This window comes from Heptranchias perlo, chromosome 19 (assembly GCF_035084215.1).
Source record: "Heptranchias perlo isolate sHepPer1 chromosome 19, sHepPer1.hap1, whole genome shotgun sequence".
In the NCBI taxonomy this organism is placed as follows: domain Eukaryota; kingdom Metazoa; phylum Chordata; class Chondrichthyes; order Hexanchiformes; family Hexanchidae; genus Heptranchias; species Heptranchias perlo.
The window spans coordinates 2840355-2867360 of NC_090343.1; the positions used below are offsets into that span (position 1 = coordinate 2840355).

The 27006-nt window shown below is 46.9% G+C and overlaps 1 protein-coding gene across 5 annotated transcripts in view; it reads left to right on the plus strand.

Annotated features, from left to right (window-relative positions):
• Nucleotides 1-2389, plus strand: part of tox2 (TOX high mobility group box family member 2) — a 219693-nt gene extending 217304 nt beyond the window's left edge. For all 5 annotated transcript variants that reach the window (XM_068000159.1, XM_068000164.1, XM_068000161.1 and 2 more), the window contains one exon: nt 1275-2389. In XM_068000159.1, the coding sequence (XP_067856260.1) occupies nt 1275-1311 (37 nt within the window). In that variant the 3' untranslated portion in view covers nt 1312-2389. The remainder of the gene's footprint in view (nt 1-1274) is intronic.
• Nucleotides 2390-27006: the final 24617 nt, after the last annotated feature.

Consider the following 27006-nt stretch of genomic DNA (forward strand, 5'->3'; position numbering starts at 1 on the left):
TAGTGTTGGGATCATGTGGGATAAACAGGGCTGGTGTTGGGATCATGTGGGATAAACAGGGCTGGTGTTGGGATCATGTGGGTTAAACAAGGCTAGTATTGGGATCATGTGAGATAAACAGGGCTAGTGTTGGGATCATGTGGGATAAACAGGGCTGGTATTGGGATCATGTGGGATAAACAGGGCTAGTGTTGGGATCATGTGGGATAAACAGGGCTGGTATTGGGATCATGTGGGATAAACAGGGCTAGTGTTGGGATCATGTGGGTTAAACAGGGCTAGTATTGGGATCATGTGGGTTAAACAAGGCTAGTATTGGGATCATGTGGGTTAAACAAGGCTAGTATTGGGATCATGTGGGTTAAACAAGGCTAGTATTGGGATCATGTGGGTTAAACAGGGCTAGTGTTAGGAACCTGTGGGTTAAACACAGGAACATTGTGCTGATGGTTAAACAGGGTTAGACTGGGGGTAATGTGAGTTAACCTGGATTAGATTAGGGTTATATGGGATAAACGGGACAAGATTTCGGATTGTGAGGTGAGCCCGAGCATTCTGGACAACAAACCAGATGAATTTTTCACATAGACTTGGGCTGCAGCAGGATCACACAGAGAGCTTCCAATTATGTAGTTGATGCTTATCCAGATTGTGTGGGCTAGACTTGGGAAATTGCGGGGAATTAGGGGCAACATTCCGGATCATATGGGGTAAACTGGGTGTGACTCAAGATTACACAGAGTAAACAGTGTGCGGTTGTACAGACATTGTGTGATCTTTTCAGCTTTCAAGTAGAAACCAAGTACATAACAGAGGGACAAGCCAACAAGCAGGAAACTGATTTGGAATCCATCGCTCTTCTTCAAAATATTTTACACCTGGTACACACCAAGTACAATATAAGGCCAGAACTCAGAACAGAAATCTTTAAAAACATGGTCTGGAAATGAGGCTTTGTGACACGATTGTACAAACACTCAGTGCATTCATATCAAATTCTCTTTGTCCGCTATTTAATGGAACTATTAAACCTCACTTTCAGTTGCTTTTTTCCCCTGCAGACCAGGACTGTGGTTAGTTAAACATGTTCTCTTTGTCCTTCCTGCATCTTCTAATTGGGTTAAAACCTCTATTAAAGTAGCAACAAAGGAATTTGACATGAAGTGTTGAAGGTTCACATGATAAGACAACACAGCATGGATTCCAGGTGAAGATATCTACTTGCTTTGATTCACTAAACTAACTTCTTGTTTCTTTTCATTTGATCTTTAAAGCATGTTACCAAGGGACAAGCCACTGTACCTCACCTGAGCCCGAGTGTTCTTCTCCTTTACTTGGACTTCACCAAGGGAGTTACCAGCGCTACAGATGCCCCACATGTTGGTAACACTGAGGACTTTAGACAAGCCAGTCTCCAAGCACTTGGAATCACCAGCCCAAACACAGGCCTGTGAGCTCACTCATGTTATCATAGGAATCTAACCCTCTATCTCTCCAAAAAAAAAAGTTTAAAAAATAAAAAAGGGGGCAATTTAGCTGTCCTATGAAGGAAATATTTTGCTTGCCCCAAGGTTTATCCTCGACTGCTACTGTAGTGAACTGCTTTTGTGGTTAATTCAGGACCCTTGGCCTAGTGCTTGTGGACTTAACATTTATATGATTATTATTATGATGATTTTTTTTTCCCTCTCTGCTAAACAGCACTAAAGTGTGCAGACAGGCTGTGAATATATTGTCCACATTGGTAATGGGACCAAGTGGACAACTCAATATGATCAAGATGCCTTTTCGTACTGAATTCTGACCATTTGAATAATGACAAATTCAAATGGCAAGGACATTAAAATATTAAATGTGAAACAATCTGTTGAAGAAAGCGTATATTTAGGTTATTGTTTTCAGTAGTTTTACTAAATGTTCTAGACGTGTTGACAATTACAGAAGCTTTGTGTGTTGGGAAATTATTCTGTGATTTACTTTATAGAGAAGGAAGCATTTTTTTTGTATCTGATTTTACTGTAGCACAATGTTGGATAACTGTTCAAAGGGGAAGGTGACATTTGTGTACAAAATGCCAAATGTGTTTGTTTTGTTAAACACCAGTAACTGGGGCCTTTTATAGATGCGTTCTGTAGCTTTTAATATCAATTTTCTGCCATGTGCCCATTTATTTAATTTTATTTTGATTGACACTGCTTAGTCTATTTAAAAAAAAAGATTCATCAGTAAACTGTTAATGTTCTTAATGAGACGGTGAGCTCTCTCTGGATTTGTGGAGGTGTTTCTCCGTTAAGTTTAACACCAGCTGTCAGACTTTACGCTTCATGTCTTGATTTTTACTTTTTCCCCCATCAGTAATAAAAAAAAAGTAATTTTATACTCAAGAGAAGTATAAAGGTCACTTCTTTCCATTGGACATCGCACGGATATCCTTTCTCGATACGTTCCGTTTTATTTTGCGGGTTAAGATCAACATTCTCCTCCCAAGGCTGAACATGTGAGCACATTTCAATGATTCCTGTCAGCGTTCAAAAGTAAAAAAAAATGTGCTGCTTTAACGAGAACATTTGGGCAGCGGAATGATTGGGGATCTTCCAACAGAGACCGGGTTTCAATCGCTGATCCTGATCTGCGTTACTCTGGTGGAGGTGGTCAGCTCATTGGGTCACCTGAGACAGGGTGGGTAAATTGGCCAGATGGGGAAGGGACTGGGTGGTTACAGTGGGTTAGCACACTGTCCTTCCACCTCTGACACCTGACTTTGATCCTGGACTAGATTGTAGGGGGCCAGTCTCCTCACTCTCTCTCTCTCTCGCCTGGCCGTAAGGATCCAACATGAAATGATTTTTGAAGTGATCTCAATCCAATTGCTAGTGGGCACCAGCCTGCAGCACACAACTGCCCTAAGGTAACATTAACTGGCGATCTCGCTCATAGACACCACAGGAATGATTAGCATAGGGAACGAAAATGTCAGACTTGCGCAGTGAGGGGTAATCTTCTGAAGTTGGGGTCAGGGCAGGTTTTTTTGGGGCAGTGTACCAGGTACTTTGCATGTTACTGTGCGATACCTGACTGAGGATTGTTGACAGCAGGCACTGGGTGCAAAAAGTACCCAGTGCTCCATTCCCCAATCCTAACCCTAACCCTAACCCTAACCCCAACCCTAACCCTAACCCTAACCCCATCTCTCAACTTGAGAACCACAAGCATTCACCAAAAGTACGGTGTAGTGGTTATGTTACTGGATGAGTAATCTATAAGCCTGGACTTATAGGTGGTTCATAATCCCACCATAAAAATTTGAATTCATTCTTTAAAATCTGGAAATAAAAATCTGGTCTCAGTAAAAGTGACCATGAAGCTGTCGGATTGTCGTAAAAACCCAACTGGTTCACTAATGTCCTTTAGGGAAGGAAACCTGCCGTCCTTACCCGGTCTGGGCCTATATGTGACTCCAGTCCCCATACCAACGTGGTTGACTCTTAACTGCTCTCTGAAGTGGCCTAGTAAGCCCCTCAGTTGTTTCAAACCTGCTACTAGTGGTTCAAGAAGAAGGCCCAGCACCTTCTCAGGGCAACTAGGGGATGGGCAGTAAATGTCGGCCTTGCCAGAGACGCCCACATCCCGAGAATTAATTTTTTAAAAATTCACCAAAAATGTTTTTAAAAACTGACCTAGTGTGAGAGGGGCCTGAGTATGTGTGGTGTGTATGTGTGGTGTGTATGTGTGGGTTGTGTATGTGTGGTGTGTATGTGTGATGTGTGTATGTGTGGTGTGTATGTGTGGTGTGTATGTGTGGTGTGTGTTGTGTATGTGTGGTGTGTATGTGTGGTGTGTATGTGTGGTGTGTGGTGTGTATGTGTGGTGTGTGTATGTGTGGTGTGTATGTGTGGTGTGTGTATGTGTGGGTTGTGTATGTGTGGTGTGTATGTGTGGTGTGTATGTGTGGGTTGTGTATGTGTGGTGTGTATGTGTGGTGTGTGTTGTGTATGTGTGGTGTGTACGTGTGGTGTGTATGTGCGGTGTGTGGTGTGTATGTGTGGTGTGTGTATGTGTGGTGTGTATGTGTGGTGTGTGTATGTGTGGGTTGTGTATGTGTGGTGTGTATGTGTGGTGTGTATGTGTGGGTTGTGTATGTGTGGTGTGTATGTGTGATGTGTGTATGTGTGGTGTGTATGTGTGGTGTGTATGTGTGGTGTGTGTATGTGTGGTGTGTATGTGTGGTGTGTGTTGTGTATGTGTGGTGTGTATGTGTGGTGTGTGTATGTGTGGTGTGTGTATGTGCGGTATGTGTATGTGCGGTGTGTGGTGTGTATGTGTGGTGTGTGTATGTGTGGTGTGTGTATGTGTGGTGTGTGTATGTGTGGTGTGTGTATGTGCGGTGTGTGGTGTGTATGTGTGGTGTGTGTATGTGTGGTGTGTATGTGTGGTGTGTGTATGTGTGGTGTGTGTTGTGTATGTGTGGTGTGTATGTGTGGTGTGTGTATGTGTGGTGTGTGTATGTGCGGTATGTGTATGTGTGGTGTGTGTATGTGCGGTGTGTGTTGTGTATGTGTGGTGTGTATGTGTGGTGTGTGTATGTGTGGTGTGTGTATGTGTGGTGTGTATGTGTGGTGTGTGTATGTGTGGTGTGTGTATGTGTGGGTTGTGTATGTGTGGTGTGTGTATGTGTGGTGTGTATGTGTGGGTTGTGTATGTGCGGTGTGTGTATGTGCGGTATGTGTATGTGCGGTGTGTGTATGTGCGGTGTGTGTTGTGTATGTGTGGTGTGTGTATGTGTGGTGTGTGTATGTGCGGTGTGTGTTGTGTATGTGCGGTGTGTGTATGTGGTGTGTGTATGTGTGGTGTGTGTATGTGGTGTGTGTATGTGTGGTGTGTGTATGTGGTGTGTGTATGTGTGGTGTGTGTATGTGGTGTGTGTATGTGTGGTGTGTGTATGTGCGGTGTGTGTTGTGTATGTGTGGTGTGTGTATGTGGTGTGTGTATGTGGTGTGTGTATGTGTGGTGTGTGTTGTGTATGTGTGGTGTGTGTATGTGGTGTGTGTATGTGTGGTGTGTGTATGTGCGGTGTGTGTTGTGTATGTGCGGTGTGTGTATGTGCGGTGTGTGTATGTGCGGTTTGTGTATGTGCGGTGTGTATGTGTGGTGTGTGTATGTGTGGTGTGTGTATGTGCAGTGTGCGTTGTGTATGTGCGGTGTGTGTATGTGCGGTGTGTGTTGTGTATGTGCGGTGTGTGTTGTGTATGTGTGGTGTGTATGTGTGGTGTGTGTATGTGTGGTGTGTGTATGTGTGGTGTGTATGTGTGGTGTGTGTATGTGTGGTGTGTGTATGTGTGGGTTGTGTATGTGTGGTGTGTGTATGTGTGGTGTGTATGTGTGGGTTGTGTATGTGCGGTGTGTGTATGTGCGGTATGTGTATGTGCGGTGTGTGTATGTGCGGTGTGTGTTGTGTATGTGTGGTGTGTGTATGTGTGGTGTGTGTATGTGCGGTGTGTGTTGTGTATGTGCGGTGTGTGTATGTGGTGTGTGTATGTGTGGTGTGTGTATGTGGTGTGTGTATGTGTGGTGTGTGTATGTGGTGTGTGTATGTGTGGTGTGTGTATGTGGTGTGTGTATGTGTGGTGTGTGTATGTGCGGTGTGTGTTGTGTATGTGTGGTGTGTGTATGTGGTGTGTGTATGTGGTGTGTGTATGTGTGGTGTGTGTTGTGTATGTGTGGTGTGTGTATGTGGTGTGTGTATGTGTGGTGTGTGTATGTGCGGTGTGTGTTGTGTATGTGCGGTGTGTGTATGTGCGGTGTGTGTATGTGCGGTTTGTGTATGTGCGGTGTGTATGTGTGGTGTGTGTATGTGTGGTGTGTGTATGTGCAGTGTGCGTTGTGTATGTGCGGTGTGTGTATGTGCGGTGTGTGTTGTGTATGTGCGGTGTGTGTATGTGCGGTGTGTGTTGTGTATGTGTGGTGTGTGTATGTGTGGTGTGTGTTGTGTATGTGTGGTGTGTGTATGTGGTGTGTGTATGTGTGGTGTGTGTATGTGTGGTGTGTGTATGTGCAGTGTGCGTTGTGTATGTGCGGTGTGTGTATGTGCGGTGTGTGTTGTGTATGTGCGGTGTGTGTATGTGCGGTGTGTGTTGTGTATGTGTGGTGTGTGTATGTGCGGTGTGTGTATGTGCGGTTTGTGTATGTGCGGTGTGTGTTGTGTATGTGTGTTGCGTATGTGTGGTGTGTATGTGTGGGTTGTGTATGTGTGGTGTGTGTATGTGTTGTGTATGTGTGTTGCGTATGTGTGGTGTGTATGTGTGGGTTGTGTATGTGTGGTGTGTGTATGTGTGGATTGTGTATGTGCGGTGTGTGTATGTGTGGTGTGTGTATGTGTTGTGTATGTGTGGTGTGTATGTGTGGATTGTGTATGTGCGGTGTGTGTATGTGTGGTGTGTGTATGTGTTGTGTATGTGTGGTGTGTATGTGTGGTGTGTATGTGTGGGCTGTGTATGTGTGGTGTGTGTATGTGTGGTGTGTGTATGTGCGGTTTGTGTATGTGCAGTCTGTGTTGTGTATGTGTGTTGCGTATGTGTGGTGTGGTGTGTGTTGTGTATGTGTGGTGTGTGTATGTAGTGTGTGTATGTAGTGTGTGTGTATATGTAGTGTGTATGTGTACACGTGTGGAAGGGCGAGTGAATGACTTCCTACATGGGGGAACTGAACTTCGTGCCAGTTGACGTAGCAGTGGCGTTGAGGAGAGAATGATGAGGGGACGGGTAATATTCCGATATCAAATTAAAATTCAGAACATTTATCTGTAAGGCTGTTTGTGTTGGTCATTAACAGTTACCTTTAAACAAATAAAGTCAGAAACTCCAATCAGTGATGTCCGCTTAAAGGAATATTGTCAAATTAATTTAATGACTTGTTTCTTTGACTTTCTGGCACTAACACAAACCATTTCTTTTTTTGATCAACAATGACTCCAATCTCATGACCTTGTCCCAGCACCAGGAGGTTAATGGAGGGTTAAAACTGGGCAGGTGATTGGCCATTGCTGAACAGACTCAGCCAATCCCGCTCTCGGACACTTCTGAACAGGTTACAAGCAAAAACGTCATCTGATAGGTGACCCTCTCACCTCTGACCTCCAACCTCTCCCTCCTTTGGCTCTCTCTCTCTTTCACCATTTCTGTTACGATCAGTTTCCTCCCCTGTTCCTCCAGCCCACCCGTCCTCCCTCCTCCAGCCCACCCGTCCTCCCTCCTCCAGCCCACCCGTCCTCCCTCCTCCAGCCCACCCGTCCTCCCTCCTCCAGCCCACCCGTCCTCCCTCCTCCAGCCCACCCGTCCTCCCTCCTCCAGCCCACCCCTCCTCCCTCCTCCAGCCCACCCGTCCTCCCTCCACCAGCCCACCCCTCCTCCCTCCTCCAGCCCACCCGTCCTCCCTCCTCCAGCCCACCCGTCCTCCCTCCTCCAGCCCACCCGTCCTCCCTCCTCCAGCCCACCCGTCCTCCCTCCTCCAGCCCACCCGTCCTCCCTCCTCCAGCCCACCCGTCCTCCCTCCTCCAGCCCACCCGTCCTCCCTCCTCCAGCCCACCCGTCCTCCCTCCTCCAGCCCACCCGTCCTCCCTCCTCCAGCCCACCCGTCCTCCCTCCTCCAGCCCACCCGTCCTCCCTCCTCCAGCCCACCCGTCCTCCCTCCTCCAGCCCACCCGTCCTCCCTCCTCCAGCCCACCCGTCCTCCCTCCTCCAGCCCACCCGTCCTCCCTCCTCCAGCCCACCCGTCCTCCCTCCTCCAGCCCACCCGTCCTCCCTCCTCCAGCCCACCCGTCCTCCCTCCTCCAGCCCACCCGTCCTCCCTCCTCCAGCCCACCCGTCCTCCCTCCTCCAGCCCACCCGTCCTCCCTCCTCCAGCCCACCTGTCCTCCCTCCTCCAGCCCACCCGTCCTCCCTCCTCCAGCCCACCCGTCCTCCCTCCTCCAGCCCACCTGTCCTCCCTCTTCCCTCACTGTGTTCAAGCCAGGGCCCAAAATTCCTGTCTGGGCCAAGATAGAAATCTGGTGGATCTCTGGATCGGGGCTGGTAGAAGGAGATGGAACCTTCATCCACTGGGATTCTGCCCCATTTTTTCCAGCTTGCCATTTTCCAGTAAGGGGGGGGTCCAGTTCCTCCGCCTGCCCCTCCCCATGTCAAAGGAGGTGAGATGGCGGGAGTTCCCAGACTAACCCTGTAATCATGGAATCTTAGAGTCTCGGAGCGCAGAAGGAGGCCATTCAGCCCGTTGTGCCTGTGCCGGCTCTTTGCAATTCACCAGCTATCAGCAGTTGTCCAATTTAATCCCACAACCCAGCTTTTTCCCTATATCCCTGCAAATTAGTCCTCTTTAATATATGTCATTTCCCCTTTTGGAAGTTCCTATGGAATCTGATTCCACCACCTTTCAGGTACCAGATCTTAACAACCCTCTGTGTGTAAAAACTTTCTCCTCAATTCCCCTCTAGTTCTTTTGCCAATTATTTTAAATCTGTGACCTCTGGTTACCGACCCACTTGCCAGAGGAAATAGTTTCTCCTGACTTGCTCTATCAAAACCCCATATAATTTTGAATATCTCTATTAGGTCTCCCCTTAACCTTCTCTGCTCTAATCCCAACTTCTCCAATCCCTCCACATAACTGAAGTCCCTCATCCCTGGTATCATCCTGATAAACCTCCTCTGTACCCTGTACAAGGCCTTGACATCCTTCGTAAAGTGTGGTGCCCAGAATTGTTCACAATACTCCAGTCCCATACTTTACATCCTTAAAAGGCCTTCACGGCTGAGAGTTGACATGAATCCTTTGAGGCCATTTGAAAGGTCCTAAATCTTCCCTAGACTGAGGTGATCAGTGCTGGTGGGGGTGGTAACATTGTCACTGGACTAATAATCCAGAGAACGTGCATTCAAATCCCACTATGGCCATTTGAGAATTGGAATTCAGGTTACAAAATCTGGAAATAAAAATCTGGTCTCAGTAAAAGTGACCATGAAGCTGTCGGATTGTCGTAAAAACCCAACTGGTTCACTAATGTCCTTTAGGGAAGGAAACCTGCCGTCCTTACCCGGTCTGGGCCTATATGTGACTCCAGTCCCACACCAATGTGGTTGACTCTTAACTGCCTTCAGAAGTGGCCTAGTAAGCCCCTCAGTTGCATCAAACCGGCAACTGGGGATGGGCAATAAAACCCTGCGACACCCACATCCCGAGAATGAAAACAATGAGCTCATATCGTCGGGGTTTCTAGACTGAGCCATCACCACTGGGCCTCCAGAACTCCGTAATCTGAAATTATTATTTTTGCTTGAATTCAGTTTCAAATGTTGAAATATTAGGTCTTTATGAAGACAGTGTGACCTTCTGATTCAGAGGCGAGAGGGTCACCACTGAGCCACGGCTGACAGAAATACCAACAACTTGCATTTATATAGCACCTTTAACATAGTAAAATGTCCCAAGGTGCTTCACAGGAGCGATTATCAAACAAAATTTGACACCGAGCCACATAAGGAGATATTAGGGACAGGTGACCAAAAGCTTGGTCAAAAAGGTAGGTTTTAAGGAGCGTCTTAAGCGAGGAGAGAGAGGCGGAGAGGTTTAGGGAGGGAATTCCAGAGCTCAAGGCTCGGGCAGCTGAAGGCACGGCCGCCAATGCTGGAGCATTAAAAATCGGGGATGTGCAAGAGGCAAGAATTGGTGGAACGCAGAGATCTCGGAGGGTTATAGGTTCTGGAGGAGGTTACAGAGATAGGGAGGAGGTGCGAGGCCACGGACAGATTTGAAAACAAGGTTGAGAATTTGAAAATCGAGGCGGTGCCAGACCGGGAGTCGATGTAGGTCAGCGAGCACAGGGGGTGATGGGTAAATGGGACTTGGTGCGAGTTAGGATACGGGGCAGCAGAGTTTTGGATCAGATCAAGTTTACAGAGGGTTGAAGACGGGAGGCCAGCCAGGAGAGCATTGGAATAATCGAGCCTGGAGGTAACTAAAGAACACATAAAAATGCATAAAAACACATAAACTGGGAGTGACCACACGATTCACAATCTAAATTAGTAAACACAATGTCTAACACCTTTCGGAACTCCTGCAGTAGGGCTACTATCATGTAACTCGCATTTAGGACTAGTAAAAACAAGTAACCCGAGTACCACACAATCGGGGCACCGTTGGGTAAATTTAACAAGATCTGGGATAAAGCGCCATGAGGTCATTTCAGTTCTGATATTCGAGAGGCCCACGAGGCCCACACCAGCAGCCGGACTGTGGCAGGAGAAACCGAGTGGTCAGAAGAGGCCACGGTAAGTTTTAAAACATTAACGATTATGTGGAATCCGTGGAGGCCGGGAGGAGCAGGAATGCTCAGGAGATTATTAGACTAAGAGCTGCTGTTTACGTTCAATATCAGGACTTTTGAGACAGACTTCCCTTTCCATAGTTGAATGATGGTACAGTCCATCCAGGGTGTCCCACGTTTATGTTAAATCCTTTCTCCGCTGTCAGTGAAAGGATTGACCATTTTCTTTGAGGGAGTGATGCTCCTCTCTTCTAACTCAGCTGATTCGAACCTATATCGTGAATGAAACACAGTGGGGTAGAGTTTGGTTACAGCCTGTTTTAGGGCCCGCAGACAATGAACGCCCTAAATTGGGCCTCATTTCAATACTTTGAGCGAGTTGCCTCACACGTCTCCTGAGGCAGCTCGTCCATTTCAAGGGGATCGATTTTGGGCTGCTTGACCTGCCTCAGATAAGTCGCAGGAGGCAGTGGGGGTGGGTGCGTGGGGGGAAGGAGACAACGGGAGGGGGCCAGTTGCGGGCTGGCAGCGGGCCCCAGTGCGGTGGAATCCTGAGCTGAGGGGGAGCAGGCCCGCTACACTCAGCGCCTTCCAATTTAGGCGAGGCGTCTTAAATCAGGCGCTAGGCTTCTCATTCACGTGTTAGGGGCCTAACGCCTGTTTTAGGTGGCCGCCAGGGGGGGCCTGAAAAATCGTCTGCCCCAGTTTGTGTCAAAATGTATTTCAGGTGCCTTCAGGGCACTGGAGAAAGGAGCGTGAAATTGGTGCTATTTTGGTCCCGTTTTTGCACCCAAAGAACGGTCGCAGTGGGGGGTACAAACTCCGCCCCCCCCCCCCCAGCGTTTGATCACATTTTGAAATCATTAATTAACCATTTCCAGTTCCTCGGAGAGGAAACAAAAATCCTCAAATCCACTCCAATCAGATCACGGAGCGGAGCCTCAGTCCCACAAGTTCCCCGAAAATCGGACTGCGTTCAGACTTCAAAGTTAGACCCTTGACGAAGGTCGGATTTTAAATTTCATATCAATTCAGTCGCAGCGTCTGACACAGAGGTTACAGTTCTCTCGTGAACGCAATTTGGAGCCATTTTTCACGATAGCCCGTACGAAATAAATGAAGAGTTTACCATTACTGTCCACACAAACCAACGGCATTCAATTACTCCGAAAGGTCAGTGCCAGGAATTCCTCTCCCTCTCACTCCGTCCGCTGCTCCTGTTGGTAATTGGAAAAAATTACTGTGAGGAAAAAGAACTGAGATTTCAAAGTCTCCCTTCTGTCTATTTCACTTCAGTAAAGCAAAAAACACACAGATTAATAGATAATTTTAATGCTTCCTAATTGCTGAGCAAAGTGAATAAAACTACCTTCGATATTTGATTGAAATCCAGTAATGAAAGGAGTTTCAGTTCATGCATTAAATAAATATTCTCCCAAGAACGAACGCAGTCTCTCCTGGGAACATACGTAGCCACAATAAATCAATCCCCGTTGCAGGGATTTTAAAACAACCAAACTCATTAAAAACCCAAATTGTTTTTCACAGGGATGCAAAAGAAAGGATTTTTAGGACAAAAAAAAATCCAAGTTGTATTCAGTTAATCCGCTGGGAACTGGGAACAAAGCAGGACACTATTGGAGATAAGGAGAAAATCTGTGAGGGCTTGAAATCTGTAATAAAGGCAGAAACGCACAGTACCCGAGAGTGAGGGAGACGGATAATGTGGGGCGTAGACCCTTCCCCAGAAACTTGGGTCATGGGGTCAGAGAGAGGGGCCGAATTCCCCCTGAGGTTACACTGGTAAATCAGCAAGTCTTTGGGCAGAATATTGGGAGGGGAACCTATCCATGGGTTTCCTGCCGTTCAACAGCTCTTCTGGGATTTTCGACCTGTGACCTTGGCCATATAACTCACTGCCCAAATACATAAATTATAATTAAACATAAAGACGGTAATAACTACTTGTAATTATATAGTACAAGCAGTCTGACAGCACAGAGGCACTGGAGGGGTCGAGAGAGTTGGTGGAGAGGCAGAGCTGGGCGGGAATCACATACGTGTGGAAACTGAGCCCATGTCTGCGGATGATATCGCCGAGGGACAATGTGTAGATGAGGAAGGGGAGGGAGGCTGGGATACATCCATGGAGAGCTCCAGAGGTAACGGTGCAGAGGTGGGTCGAGAACCTATTGCTGAGATGCTCTGGCTACAATCAAATGGGTAAGAATGGAACCAGTGCCAACCCCACCCAGCCGGACAACAGGGAATCGGGGCTGGAGAAGGATAGTGTAGTTGGCCGTGTCAAAGGTCGCAGAGAGGTCGAGAAAGACGAGGAGAGAAAACGCACCATGATCACAGCCACAGGAGATGTCATTTGTGACAAGGGAGAGATGTCTCTCTATAGTACCATCCGAAAACTGGCACTTGTGGGGTGGAGGATCAGGGAATTTGGGGTGTGGGGGCCTTTTGTTTGATTCTTGGGATGTGGGCGTCGCTGGCGAGGCCAGCATTTATTGCCCATCCCTAATTGCCCCTTGAGAAGGTGGTGGTGAGCCGCCTTCTTGAACCGCTGCAGTCCGTGTGGTGAAGGTTCTCCCACAGTGCTGTTAAGAAGGGTTTTTTTCTTTAGTTTTGAAACTGGTAAGAAAAAAAGAAAGACTTGTATTTATATATCAAGGGATATGGAGCAAAGGCAGGTCATTGGGATTGAGGTACAAATCAGCCATCATGAATGACGGAACAGGCTCGAAGGGCTGAATGGCCTCCTCCTGTTCCTATGTTCCCGCCTCTGCGCTGCTGATGAAGGAGAAGGCCTGAGAGTAAGAGGCAGTGGGGAGACCGTGGCGGTGGGAGTCAGGCGACATTGGGAGTGGGGGCGGTAGGATTGCTCTTTCCATCACATCAGCTGCTTCCTGCAGGGTTAGAATTCTCCTTGGTTCCTCTGCACTGGTGGCCAGTCCCTTTAAGCTGCCGCAGCACTGCATCTCCCTCCCCAGTGACCGGCAAACACTACAGAGTGGAGATACCACTGGGAGCCGACCCAACGCACTTAATTGACCCTGACCCAAGAAAATGGGCCGGGAACATGGCGGGATCAGACCGGAGGGCAGAAGCCCCGCCCAGCCCACCTCTGGCAGCGATCCTGCCCTCGAGGAGATTTCCCCTCCCCCGCCCAGCATGCCGCAAGAGAAGAGGTGTTGGATATTGAAGAACGGGGAGATACCTGACTAGCACCGTGAGGACAGAGGCCATCAGACCTACTGTGAAGAGTTTCTGGCCCAGCCAATCAGCACTCAGCCCCACCCAAATCTGAGCCTGTGAAATCCAGTGAACACTCGCTACGGGGAAGAGCGGAGTAACAGCAATTTGCATTTATATAGCGCCTTTAACGCGGGAAAACACCCCAAGGCGCTTCACAGGAGCGTAAAGCAAACAAAAATTGATACCCAGCCAAAGACGGAGATATTAGGACAGGTGACCAAAAGCTTGGTCAAAGAGGTAGTTTTTAAGGAGGTCTTAAAGGAGGAGAGAGAGGCGGAGAGGTTTAGGGAGGGAATTCCAGAGCTTAGGGCCCAGGCAGCTGAAGGCACGGCCGCCAATGGTGGGGCGAGGGAGGTGGGGGATGCACTAGAGGCCAGAATTACAGGAACGCTGAGTTCCGGGAGGGTTGTAGGACTGGAGGAGGTTCCAGAGATTGGGAGGGGCGAGGGACATGGAGGGATTTGAATACGAGGATGAGAATTATAAAATCAAGGCATTGGTGGACTGGCAGCCAATTGTAGGTCAGCGAGGTGAAAATAACGGTAAGAGACGGATAACGTGAGGGGACCTCTGAACGTCCCGTGTACCAAAGCCCGTTGGTGTTGATCGAGAGGGAGCAGCATTTAAAACAAAGCCGCGTCTCGAATTATTTGTACTATTGTGACGTCAGGCCTTTGGTCGTTGTCCGTCCGCCATAAATTCGAACCCACCCAAATTCCCGCTCGTAGTTACTCCACCGACCAGCAGGACAAGGGGACACAGGTATAATCAGGAAGCACTTCTTCACACAAAGAATGAATAATACCCAGAATGGTTTCAGGGTGGGGTAGGGGAGTAGAAGCAAAACCTCTGGAGTCATTCAAGAGGCAGTTCGATGTTGCGATGGGCAATTGTAGGTTTCTGTGGAAGGATGGGCTGAATTGTCTCGCTCATCTGTACTTATCTTGGTGAACTTCCTTGCTCTGCAACAAAATTAACTGTCACTTGGAAAAGTCTGGGTTAATAAAATGACAGCCAGCACGGATTTGTTAAAGGCAAATCATTTTGACTAACTTGATTGAGTTCTCTGATAAAGTAACGGAGAGGGTTGATGAGGGTAATGGGGTTAATGTTGAGCATATGGACTTTCAAAAAGTGTTTGATAAAGTACCACATTAGACTTCTCAGCAAAATTGTAGCCCCTGGGATTAAAGGGACAGTGGCAGCGTGGATACAGAATCGGCTGAGGGACAGAAAGCAGAGAGTAGTGGTGAAAGGTTGTTTTTCAGACTGGAGGGAAGTATACAGTGGTGTTCCCCAGGGGTCAGTATTAGGACCACTGCTCTTTTTGCTATATATTAATGACCTGGACTTGGTTATAGAGGGTATAACGTAAAAGTTTGCAAATGACATGAAACTCAGAAATGCAGTAAACAGTGAGGAGAATAGTAACAGACTTCAGGAGGACATGAACAGACAGGTGAAATGGGCAGACACACGAAAGGTGAAACTTAACACAGAGAATGTGAAGTGATTCATTTTGGTAGGAAGAATGAGGAGAGGCAATATAAACTAAATGGTACAATGCTAAAGAGGGTGCAGGAACACAGAGACCTGGGGGTGTATGTACACAAATCTTTGAAGATGGCGGGACAAGTTGAGAAGGCTGCTAAAAAGGTATATGGGATCCTGGGCTTTATTAATAGAGGCATAGAGTACAAAAACAAGGAAGTTATGCTAAACCTTTATAAAACACTGGTTAGGCCTCAGCTGGAGTATTGTGTCCAATTCTGGGCACCGCACTTTAGGAAGGGTGTAATGGCCCTGGAGAGGGTGCAGAGGAGATTTACTAGAATGGTTCCAGGGATGAGGGACTTCAGTTATGTGGAGAGACTGGAGAAGCTGGGGTTGTTCTCCTTAGAGCAGAGAAGGTTAAGGGGAGATTTGATAGAGGTGTTCAAAATCATGAATGGTTTTGATAGAGTAAATAAGGAGAAACTGTTTCCACTGGCAGAAGGGTCGGTAACCAGAGGACACAGATTTAAGATAATTGGCAAAAGAACCAGAGGGGGAGATGAGGAGAATTATTTTTACGCAGCGAGTTGTTATGATCTGGAATGCGCTGCCTGAAAGGGCGGTGGAAGCAGATTCAATAATAACTTTCAAATGGGAATTGGATAAATATTTGAAGGGGAAAAAAATTGCAGGGCTATGGGGAAAGAGCAGGGGAGTGGGACTAACTGGATAGGTCTTATAAAGAGCCGGGACAGGCACGATGGACCGAATGGCCTCTTTCTGTGCTGTATCATTCTATGATTCTACACTAGGTGTCAGTCATGACTCAGTGGGCAGCATTCTCACTCTTCAACATCAGACAGGTCACAGGTTTGAGTCCCAATCCAGGGGCTGCAGCTTGTAATCCAGGCTGACACTCCAGGGCAGTACTGAGGGAGTGCTGCACTGTCAGAAGTGCCGTCCTTCAGATGAGGCACTAAACTGAGGCCCCGTCTGCCCTCTCAGGTGGACATGAAAGAGCCCATAGTGCTATTTAAAGAAGAACAGGGGAGTTCTCCCCAGTGTCCTGGTCAATATTTATCCAGCATCACTAAAAAAACAGATTATCTGGTCATTGTCTCATGTGTTGTTTGTGGGATCTTGCTGTGCGCAAATTAGCTGCTGCGTTTCCTAGAACAGTGACTACACTTCAAAACAGGAAAGATGTGATTGCACTAGAGAGGGGACAGAGGAGATTTACGAGGGTGTTGTCAGGACTGGAGAATTTTAGCTTTGAGGAAAGATTGGATAGGCTGGGGTTGTTTTCTTTGGAACAAAGGAGGCTGAGGGGAGATTTAATTGCAGCGTATAAAATTATGAGGGGCCCAGATAGAGTGGACAGGAAGGACCTATTTCCCTTAGCAGAGAGGTCAATAACCAGGGGGCATAGATTTAAAGTAATTGGTAGAAGGATTAGAGGGGAGCTGAGGAGAAATGTTTTCACCCAGAGGGTGGTGGGGGTCTGGAACTCACTGCCTGAGAGGGTGGGAGAGGCAGAAACCCTCAACTCATTTAAAAAGTACCTGGATGTGCACCTGAAGTGCCGTAACCTACAGGGCTACGGACCGAGTGCTGGAGAGTGGGATTAGGCTGGGTGGCTCTTCTTCAGACGGTACAGACACGATGGGCCGAATGGCCTCCTTCTGTGCTGTAACTTTCTATGATTGATTCTATGAAAAATACCTCATTGGCTGTGAAGCTCACTGGGACGTCCTGAAGTTGTGAGAAGTGCTATAGAAATACAAGTTGTTTCCCATTTTTATTGTCTCTCTTTTTCGATTTCGCTCCCTCTCTGTCTCACCAATATTCTTTTCCCCACTGACTGCCCCTCCCAGATTCCACCAATGTCACAAGTAAGTGACAGCTTGGAAGGCGAGTCGGTGTGAGGCCCCTCTGATTTCCTCACTGAAAGGGGGCAGTCTCCCCTCTGGGTCCTGGCTCCTCCTGCTCCTCAAGGCCTGGCTGGGATGGGAACCCACTGTGTGGCTGCGGACGCAGTGCGTACGTCAGGTACAGCTGGAGGAAGCAGTCTCACCAAATCTCTAAGCCTCTCTGTAAGGGGGGCGTTCCACGCCGTTTTAAAACACAGCAGAAAGTGACGGTGGGTTTTCTTGCAGTAACTCTGACCATCCCCTGCACACTGTGGCCTTGCTCCAGATCCAACCTAGACAGATGGGATGAGAGTAGCTCACTGTTACAAGCCCGCAGTGAGACGAGTTCTGGCAGGGTTAGTGCGGGGCCCCAGCAGACATCAAACCACAGCACAAAACGGCTGGTAATTAGGTGCTAATTGGCAATAATGGGTCCATTCACTCGGGGAGGCTACGGGGACAGATGGTGTGAGAAATGGATATGTTGCATGGTGATGCAAGAGGCACATTGCTGAGGATGTGCCGGGAGAAACCTTTCTAATCTGTGTTAGCCTCAGCCGGGCTGAACTTGCTGCTGACACAGGAAGCAAAGTGGGAAGATTTCAAATTCTCCAGCGTCACGGCTTATCCTGGGCCTTTATAAACATAACGTGCATTATTGACAGGACGTGATGGGCCAAATGGCCTCCTTCCGTACCATTTCTATGATTCCAGAGTTAATAAGAAGGAGGCCATTCTGGCCATCATTCCTGTGCCGTGCTAGCTCCTTCACTGAGAACTCCCCACACTAATTTCACTTCCCTACTCTTTCCTCATGCTCTTTTCTTCAAGTGTCTTCTAATTCCTTCTTAATTGCTGTGAAAAACTCAGCTCCAGAAGCAGTTTGTGTTAATGGATTCCATAACACAATTCCCCCTTACTCTTCACCTCTGCCTCTCTCACTGATCCTGACTGTATTGCCCCTCGATACCATTTCACCAATCCATGAAAATAACCTTTCACCATTTACTCTCTCAATCCCTTTCAATATTATGATCACTTCTATTAGATTCTCCCTTTACTTCCTCTCCTCCAAATGAACACAACCCTAGTTTTTCAAGTCTCTCATCAGGAGTCTACCCTCCCAGCCCTGGTACCATCTCCATGAATCGTCACTGAACCTTTTCCATGGCTCCAATATCCTTCTGCAAGTGCGGTGCCCAAAACTGCACACAAATTCGAACTGTGGACCAACCACTGCCTTGTACAAAGTCTCGCTCCCTACCAGGGGCGCTCTGACTGAATCGGAAAGTGAGACATGCCTGCATGTGTACTTTCCTTTGGGGTTAGTGTGTGGTTTAACGTGCAAAATTCTCATTCTTACAGTAAACAATCAATGAAAGGATTTATTGTAAATACCTGTGTTTCGGGTCGTGGTTATGCAATAACCAACCGCCTGCTTCCGGTTTCAAAACGCAGCATGGTGCAGGCATGGACAATAAACCAACACCATCATCAAACCACATGTGATTATAGGTCAGCTAACCCTTTCTTGCAATGTTTGTTCTGCTATATTCTCAAGGCCCGAGTGGCTCGGTGGCAGTTTACAGCTAAGCGCTGTGGTGAGACGAAAGACAGGAAGTCAGTGGGTGGTTACACAAGAATAAAGAAATGTTCCATCAGCCTCTCGAAAGGTGTGTGACTTTTTTGAGGAGCGGTCTCATGCTCAGAGCTGCGCGAGGCCGGGTGTGTGAACAAAGAACACTTTCAAAAGGCAACGAGTCAACCCTCAGTAACAAACGAGCAATTGCCTTCTGCTCTTGAAGACCAATAGGGTTTCGCCTTCAGAGGTGTTTAACTGATCGCAGACGGAGCTGGCCGAAGCTTCACCATTGTAGACATTTACCTCTTGAACATCCCCCACTCCCTTCGTCCCACCATTGGCGGCCGTGCCTTCAGCTGTCGGGGCCCTGAGCTCCGGAATTCCCTCCCTAAACCTCTCCGCCTCTCTCCCCTCCTCTTTGTATAAGGAATAAATTAAATGAACTACAGGTTCAAATTCAAATTGGAGGATATGACATGATAGCTATTACTGAGACATGGCTGCAGGATGGTCAGGATTGGGAACTAAATATACCGGGTTATAAGGTCTACAGGAGAGATAGGGAAAATGGAAGAGGGGGAGGAGTAGCCTTAATGATTAGAGATGAAATCACTTCAATGATAAAGGAGGATATAACGAGAGGTAAGCAGCCAACAGAGACCTTCTGGGTTGAATTGAGAAATAGGAAAGGATCTAAGACTATAGTGGGAATTGTGTATAGGACCCCTGGCAGCAGCTCTGAAGTGCTAGATTGTATAAATGCAGAGATTAGACAAGCGTGTAAGAAAGGCATAGTGGTCTTAATGGGGGACTTTAACCTTCACATAGATTGGGAAAAGCAGACTAGCAACTGTCAGAAAGGTAGTGAATTTCTTGAGTGTGTCCGGGATAGTTTTCTACAGCAGTATGTCCCAGAGGCAACAAGGGGGCAAGCCATACTAGATTTAGTAATGAGTAATGAACCAGATTTAGTTAACGGCTTAACTGTGCGTAAGACACTGCTTAAAACCCACCTCTTTGATACCTGCTTTTGGTCACCTGTCCTAATGCCTCCTTCTTTGGTTCAGTGTCAAATTTTGTCTGATAATCGCTCCTGTGAAGCACTTTGGGGTGTTTTACTACGTTAAAGGTGCTATATAAATGCAAGTTGCTCTTGTTGGCTCTGGTGACATTTGACCAAATGGCATTTCGAAAGATTGGGACCAAAGTTACGATCGCCACCAGCTCTATCCCTTCCGTCGTTGGAAGTGCAACAGAATGGGCTGGGAGTCCACCCAGGCCCAAAGCCATCGGTCCCGTCCGGAATTGTGGGGATGGGGGTCATCTGCATAGTCGGGTCGGACTGGCAGTCTCCACAAGGGAACATCGGTAGTGGCATCATGATCTGCTGGCGGAGAGCAGAGTGGCCAAAACCCACTGCACTGGAGAGTCCTCCGAAGATTAAAGATGACATCAAATGTACAGCACAGAAACAGGCCATTCGGCCCAACTGGTCCATGCCAGTGTTTATGCTCCACACGACCCTCCTCCCTCCCTACTTCATCTCACCCTATCAGCATATCCTTCTATTCCTTTCTCCCTCATGTGTTTATCCAGCTTCCCCTTAAATGTATCTACACTATTCACCTCAACCACTCCTTGTGGTAATGAGCTCACTAACCACTCTCTGGGTAAAGAAGTTTCTCCTGAATTCCCTATTGGATTTATTAGTGACTATCTTAGATTTATGGCCTCTGGTTCTGGTCTCCCCCACAAGTGGAAACATCTTCTCTACATCAACCCTATCAAACCCCTTCATAATTTTAAAGACCTCTATCAGGTCACCCCTCAGTCTTCTCTTTTCTAGAGAAAAGAGCCCCAGCCTGTGTAATCTTTCCTTGTAGTTCTAACCTCCCCGTTCTGGTATCGTCACAAAATGAGAACTCTTCCGTTGCATAGGGATCCTTAAGGGATGGATTATCTTTGGGGCCTCAGCAAAAATGAGCTTGGCTGGGGCCTTATTCTGGTGCACGGACCTGAATTCCAAGGTAGTGGGATCTCCCCCCAGACTCCTACCCATCGGAAAATGGATAGCACTAAAAATTGGGGGTGACCTTGGGAGTGACCAGAATTATGAGTCCAAAGAGATGAAGATCCTTTGATGGATCTGCTGGTAAATTCAAGCCCCAGTGAACAGCTGAGTCGAGTTGCCAACCCTCCAGGATTGTCCTGGAGTCTCCAGGAATTAAAGATTAATTTCCAGGACACTTTCTGCCAGCAAACCAGGGGAAAAAAATCATCAGGGCATTAAAATAAATTGCGCGGTTTTCATTTTCTTTGAACATTTGTTTATTAGTTATAAAAATATTGGCGATGGGGGAAAATGGCTGTTTGACCGGGTGGGGCGGTTGGAGGCAGGAGGCCATGTGATGAAACCTCCAGGAATATGTCCAACCAGAGTTGGTAACTCCGGAGCCGGGCCACACAGGCCAGGTAGGTTAGTCCTGGGTCTGTGCTGAGTTCACTGATCACAGCTGGGCAGAGTTAGGGATGGCTGAACTAGCCTGAGGGTCCCTGGGGTGCGGGCGATCAGTCAGGACTACCCCCCTCTCCTCGTCCATACGGCATGTCCAGTTGCTTCAGTGCAGCAGAACCATCACAATATAAACAGGGGGGAGGAGGTGGTGGCCCATAATAATCACAGCCCTAGCCCATCACAGGCCGACTTCGACCTGAAACAGTTCTGTAATATGGGGCCATGGGTAACAGTTACTTGGGCCCATTTAAAGGATGTTGCTGCCCCTGAAAAGTTACTGGCAAAGTTTTTGGCACTTTGTGTAACTATGTAAAGAAAGAACTCCCATTTCTATAGCGCCTTTTATGGTCTCAGGACGTCCCAAAGCGCTTTACAGCCAATGAAATACTTTTTGAAGTGTAGTCACTGTCGTATTGCAGGAAATGCAGCAGCCAATTTGTGCATAGCAAGATCCCACAAACAGCAATGTGATAAATGACCAGACAATATGTTTTTTAGTGATGTTGGTTGAGGGATAAATGTTGGCCCCAGGACACCGGGGAGAACTCCCCTGCTCTTCTTCGAATAGTGTCATGGGATCTTTTACATCCACCTGAGAGGGCAGACAGGGCCTCGGTTTAACGTCTCATCTGAAAGACGGCACCTTCGACAGTGCAGCACTCCCTCAGTACTGCACTGAATGGTCAGCCTGGATTATGTGCTCAAGTCCCTGAACCCTTGATCTTCTGACTCAGAGGTGAGAGTCCCACACCAGTGTGGTTGAGTTTGAACAGCCCTCTGAAGTGGCCGTGTAAACCACTCAGATGTATCAAAACTACTACAAAGAATCACACGGACTGCAGCGGTTCAGGAAGAAGGCCCATCACCACCTTCTCGAGCAACTAGGGATGGGCAATAAATGCCGGCCTCGCCAGCGACGCCCACATCCCGAGAATGAATGAAGTTGGAAGCCAGCCAGCTAGAGGTTTTAACTCATTTGTCCCAGGCAACAGGCAAGTCAACATGAGGGGTTAATATGATGTGTCCACAGTACTGGCACGCACCATGTAGGAAGATTATAGGCTGACATGACTAATATTGACTGTGGATAATTAGGCCTCGTTGAGTTGGTGGAACAAAAGCCTCAGGTGGAATTTTCTCAGACCCAACGACACAGTCTGATCTCACGGATGGAGAATCAATCGCAGTTTTCCAAAGGCCCACCTGCTGTGTTCAGGGCCCCTGTGTTGGTGACGTGGGGGGTCTCAGAAAATTCCACTCCTAATGGTTATCGTACGATAGGAATTGAAAGGAGTGAATAACTAGCGGATGGAGGTGAATCTGGGAATGTACTGGGCTGCGAAGGGTTAACCTCTCATGTTCTTTTGTTTTTAAATCCATCTCATTAAAAATTGAAATGTCCGAGTGCATTTGATAGTCCTACAGAGTGAGATGATGATTAAATATTACAGCTACCACCAGTGCAGATCAAATATTTACAGTCAGATTGTCTGCTTGGTCAACCCTTTCGAAATTCCGTGAAATAGAGAAAAAAATAGAAATACAAAAAAGGATGGAACAAGTGTGAGGGGTTTTGATCGAGTAAATAAGGAGAAACTGTTTCCAGTGGCAGGAGGGTCGGTAACCAGAGGACAAGGATTTAAAATCATTGGCAAAAGAACCAGAGGGGAGATGAGGAGACATTTTTTTAACCCAGCGAGTTGTTGTGATCTGGAATGTGCTGCCTGAAAGGGCGGTGGAATCAGATTCAATAATAACTTTGAACAGGGAATAGGATAAATACTTGAAAAGGAAAAATTTGCAGGGTTATGGGAAAGAGCAGGGGGAGTGGGACTAATTGGATAGCTCTTTCAAAGAGCTAGCACAGGCAAGATGGGCCGAATGGCCTCCTTCTGCGCCATATCATCCTATGATTCTAACTTCCAGGAATATTGGAATAATTTTTCAGATGATAAAAATAATAAAATGCGTTTGCCCAGTGTGGCTGTTCTCAGCTCCGTTAATGGGACTGTCCATTCGATGGAAATTTGTAATGTCTGTCGAGTGTGTTATAGTCAGGAGATTATTGCTCAAACACTGAAATCAAAAAAATAAAAAAAGTTCTGAAAACAGAAACAGTTGAAATCTGTTCAAAAATATCAAATAAACCTCTCGGAACAATGTCCAAAATAGAACCAGTGAATTTACTGTTTCTTTTCATATTTACAACTGTCTTTTGGTGGTATGTCGATGATTTTCTGACAGGTCTGAGAATTACATGTGCTGTTTTGTTGAAGAAAAACTCAGATAAAATTTGTAGTTTTACCACAAAAAAGACATTTGATTTTTGGTTTAAGATCGTTCCAAAGTTTGTGAAATAAATATGAAAACCTCAAAATAAAAAACTAGATTTTTTATTTACCGCAGAAAAATCACTTTCCCTGAGAAAGTTGAAGAAAATTCACCAATAATTTTAGCAAAAATATTGCATGGATTCTTTTTAAAATTAAAAATCAGATTCTTTTGTGTTCAACAATTTTTATTCCTTTAGTAAAACCGAAATCAAATGTCTTTTTTTGTGGTAAAATGAAATATTTTATCTGAGTTTTTCTTAAACTAAATGGAATACGGAATTCTCAGATCTGTAAGGAAATCATCGAAATATCACAAAAAAACAGTAAAATTGCAGTTTGTTTCTGGACATTGTTCAGAGAGGTTTATTTTACACATTTGTCCAGAAATACAATCGCCGCCTCAGTTACTAAATAAAGTGCATGAGATCTCTCTTCAGAATCTCATCCCGAGCTGATTATTGCACGATGAACATTTTTTTTATTCGTTCATGGGATGTGGGCGTCGCTGGCAAGGCCGGCATTTATTGCCCATCCCTAATTGCCCTCGAGAAGGTGGTGGTGAGCCGCCTTCTTGAACCGCTGCAGTCCGTGTGGTGAAGGTTCTCCCACAGTGCTGTTAGGAAGGGAGTTCCAGGATTTTGACCCAGCGACAATGAAGGAACGGCAGTATATTTCCAAGTCGGGATGGTGTGTGACTTGGAGGGGAACGTGCAGGTGGTGTTGTTCCCATGCGTCTGCTGCTCTTGTCCTTCTGGGTGGTAGAGGTTGCGGGTTTGGGAGGTGCTATCAAAGAAGCCTTGGCGAGTTGCTGCAGTGCATCCTGTGGATGGTACACACTGCAGCCACAGTGCGTCGGTGGTGAAGGGAGTGAATGTTTAGGGTGGTGGATGGGGTGCCAATCAAGCAGGCTGCTTTGTCCTGGATGGTATCGAGCTTCTTGAGTGTTGTTGGAGCTGCACTCATCCAGGCAAGTGGAGAGTATTCCATCACACTCCTGACTTGTGCCTTGTAGATGGTGGAAAGGCTTTGGGGAGTCAGGAGGTGAGTCACTCGCCGCAGAATACCCAGCCTCTGACCTGCTCTTGTAGCCACGGTATTTATATGGCTGGTCCAGTTAAGTTTCTGGTCAATGGTGACCCCCAGGATGTTGATGGTGGGGGATTCGGTGATGGTAATGCCGTTGAATGTCAAGGGGAGGTGATTAGACTCTCTCTTGTTGGAGATGGTCATTGCCTGGCACTTGTCTGGTGCGAATGTTACTTGCCACTTATCAGCCCAAGCCTGGATGTTGTCCAAGTCTTGCTGCATGCGGGCTCGGACTGCTTCATTATTTGAGGGGTTGCGAATGGAACTGAACACTGTGCAAACATCAGCGAACATCCCCATTTCTGACCTTATGATGGAGGGAAGGTCATTGATGAAGCAGCTGAAGATGGTTGGGCCTAGGACACTGCTCTGAGGAACTCCTGCAGCAATGTCCTGGAGCTGAGATGATTGGCCTCCAACAACCACTACCATCTTCCTTTCTGCTGGGTATGACTCCAGCCACTGGAGAGTTTTCCCCCTGATTCCCATTGACTTCACTTTTACTAGGGCTCCTTGGTGCCACACTCGGTCAAATGCTGCCTTGATATCAAGGGCAGTCATTCTCACCTCACCTCTGGAATTCAGCTCTTTTGTTTGGACCAAGGCTGTAATGAAGTCTGGAGCCGAGTGGTCCTGGCGGAACCCAAACTGAGCATCGGTGAGCAGGTTATTGGTGAGTAAGTGCCGCTTGATAGCACTGTCGACGACACCGTCACTGTTAAACACCTGTGGTTAGCACAGAAAGATCGTTCAGTGTCTCCAGCCTGTGAGAAACTTGCACTGCATTAAGTCAGCTGAGACTTAATGGCTTAGCAAGTCTTTCCATTGAAAGTGATCCGTCAAAAATCTGTAGATTTCAATAAAATTGATTAATTTGCGGAGCATAAGGCACGGAAAGCACCATTCTAAATTGAACATCTTAAAATAAAATAAATGTGAGGTGGTGCATTTTGGCAGCAGGAATAAGGAGGCCAAATACTCCTTGGAAATTAAGAGTCTAAACGGGGTGGAAGAGCAGAGGGATTCGGGGGGTGTAGATTCACAAATCACTAAACTAGCAACACAATTTAACAAGGCCATAAAAAAATGCAAATCAAGCACTGGGGTTCATTTCTAGAGGAACAGAATTGAAAAGCAGAGAAGTTATGTTAAACTTGTATAGAACCTTGATTAGACCACACTCGGAGTATTGTACAGAGTTCTGGTCTCCATATTATAAAAAGGACATAGAGACACTGGAGAAGGTGCACAAAAGATTCACAATGATGATACCAGAACTGAGAGGTTATACCAATCAGCAAAGATTGAACGGGTTGGGGCTCTTTTCTCTAGAAAGGAGAAGGCTGAGGGGTGACCTGATAGAGGTCTTTAAGATTATGAAAGGATTTGATAGGGTAGACGTAGAAAGGATGTTTCCACTTGTGGGGGAGACCAGAACTAGGGGCCATAAATATAAGATAGTCACTAATAAATCCAATAGGGAATTCAGGAGAAACTTCTTTCCCCAGAGAGTGGTTAGAATGTGGAACTCGCTCCCACAAGGAGTGGTTGAGGCGAATAGTGTAGATGGATTTAAGGGGAAGCCGGATAAACACATGAGGGAGAAAGGAATAGAAGGATATGGTGATAGGGTGAGATGAAGTAGGGAGGGAGGAGGCTTGTGTGGAGCATAAACACCAGTATCGACCTGTTGGGCCGAATGGCCTGTTTCTGTGCTGTAAATTCTTTGTAATTCTACGTAAAAAATATACTGAAATTCAGAATCTTTGCATTATTCTATTTTCTTCACCGCGTGTTTCATGATCATCAATCTCTTTCATTCTTTAATTTAGCCCCCTCCCTCCCCGAGCTCAGGGTCCCGGTTCAGTTGTTACCCCCCCTCCCACCCCGGTCGGTGCTGAGGATGAAACCTGTTCGAGTTAAACTCATTTTAACAGGACCCCAAATAAAGCCCGAGATTCCCCACATGGGGAAACCCGAGGTGCAGGAGCTCCACCTCCTGGCAGCAGCAGCACATTACAGGTCGGGACTTTATTTAAGGGAAAAGGCAAAGAAAGACTTGCATTTATATAGCACCTTTCACCACCTCAGGACGTCCCAAAGCACTTTTACAGCCGATGAAGTATTTTTGAAGTGTAGTCCGTGTTGTGATGTCGGACACGGGGCAGAGACCACGTTCCACTATTCAATCTTCCTTTTAACAATGGGTCCAGGACCATATTGACGCCCCACTGACGACCTCGTCCTGATCTCAGTCTCGCAGTTTGTTGTTTTATCACACGTGAGGGGGGTCCTGTTTAAATAAACATTCTCAGGGTTTTAATCGGTTTTGTTTTCCCAGCATCCCCTATCGTGTGGCCGCTTTTACTGAAACTCCACCTTGAGATCAAAATTCAGGCAATTTACAGAGAATTTTCTTTACCTCATTGGCTCTGCTTTTGGTCACTTCTCCCAATATTTCCCTCTTTAGTTCGGTGACCACACTCTCCCTCCTTATACCTCTG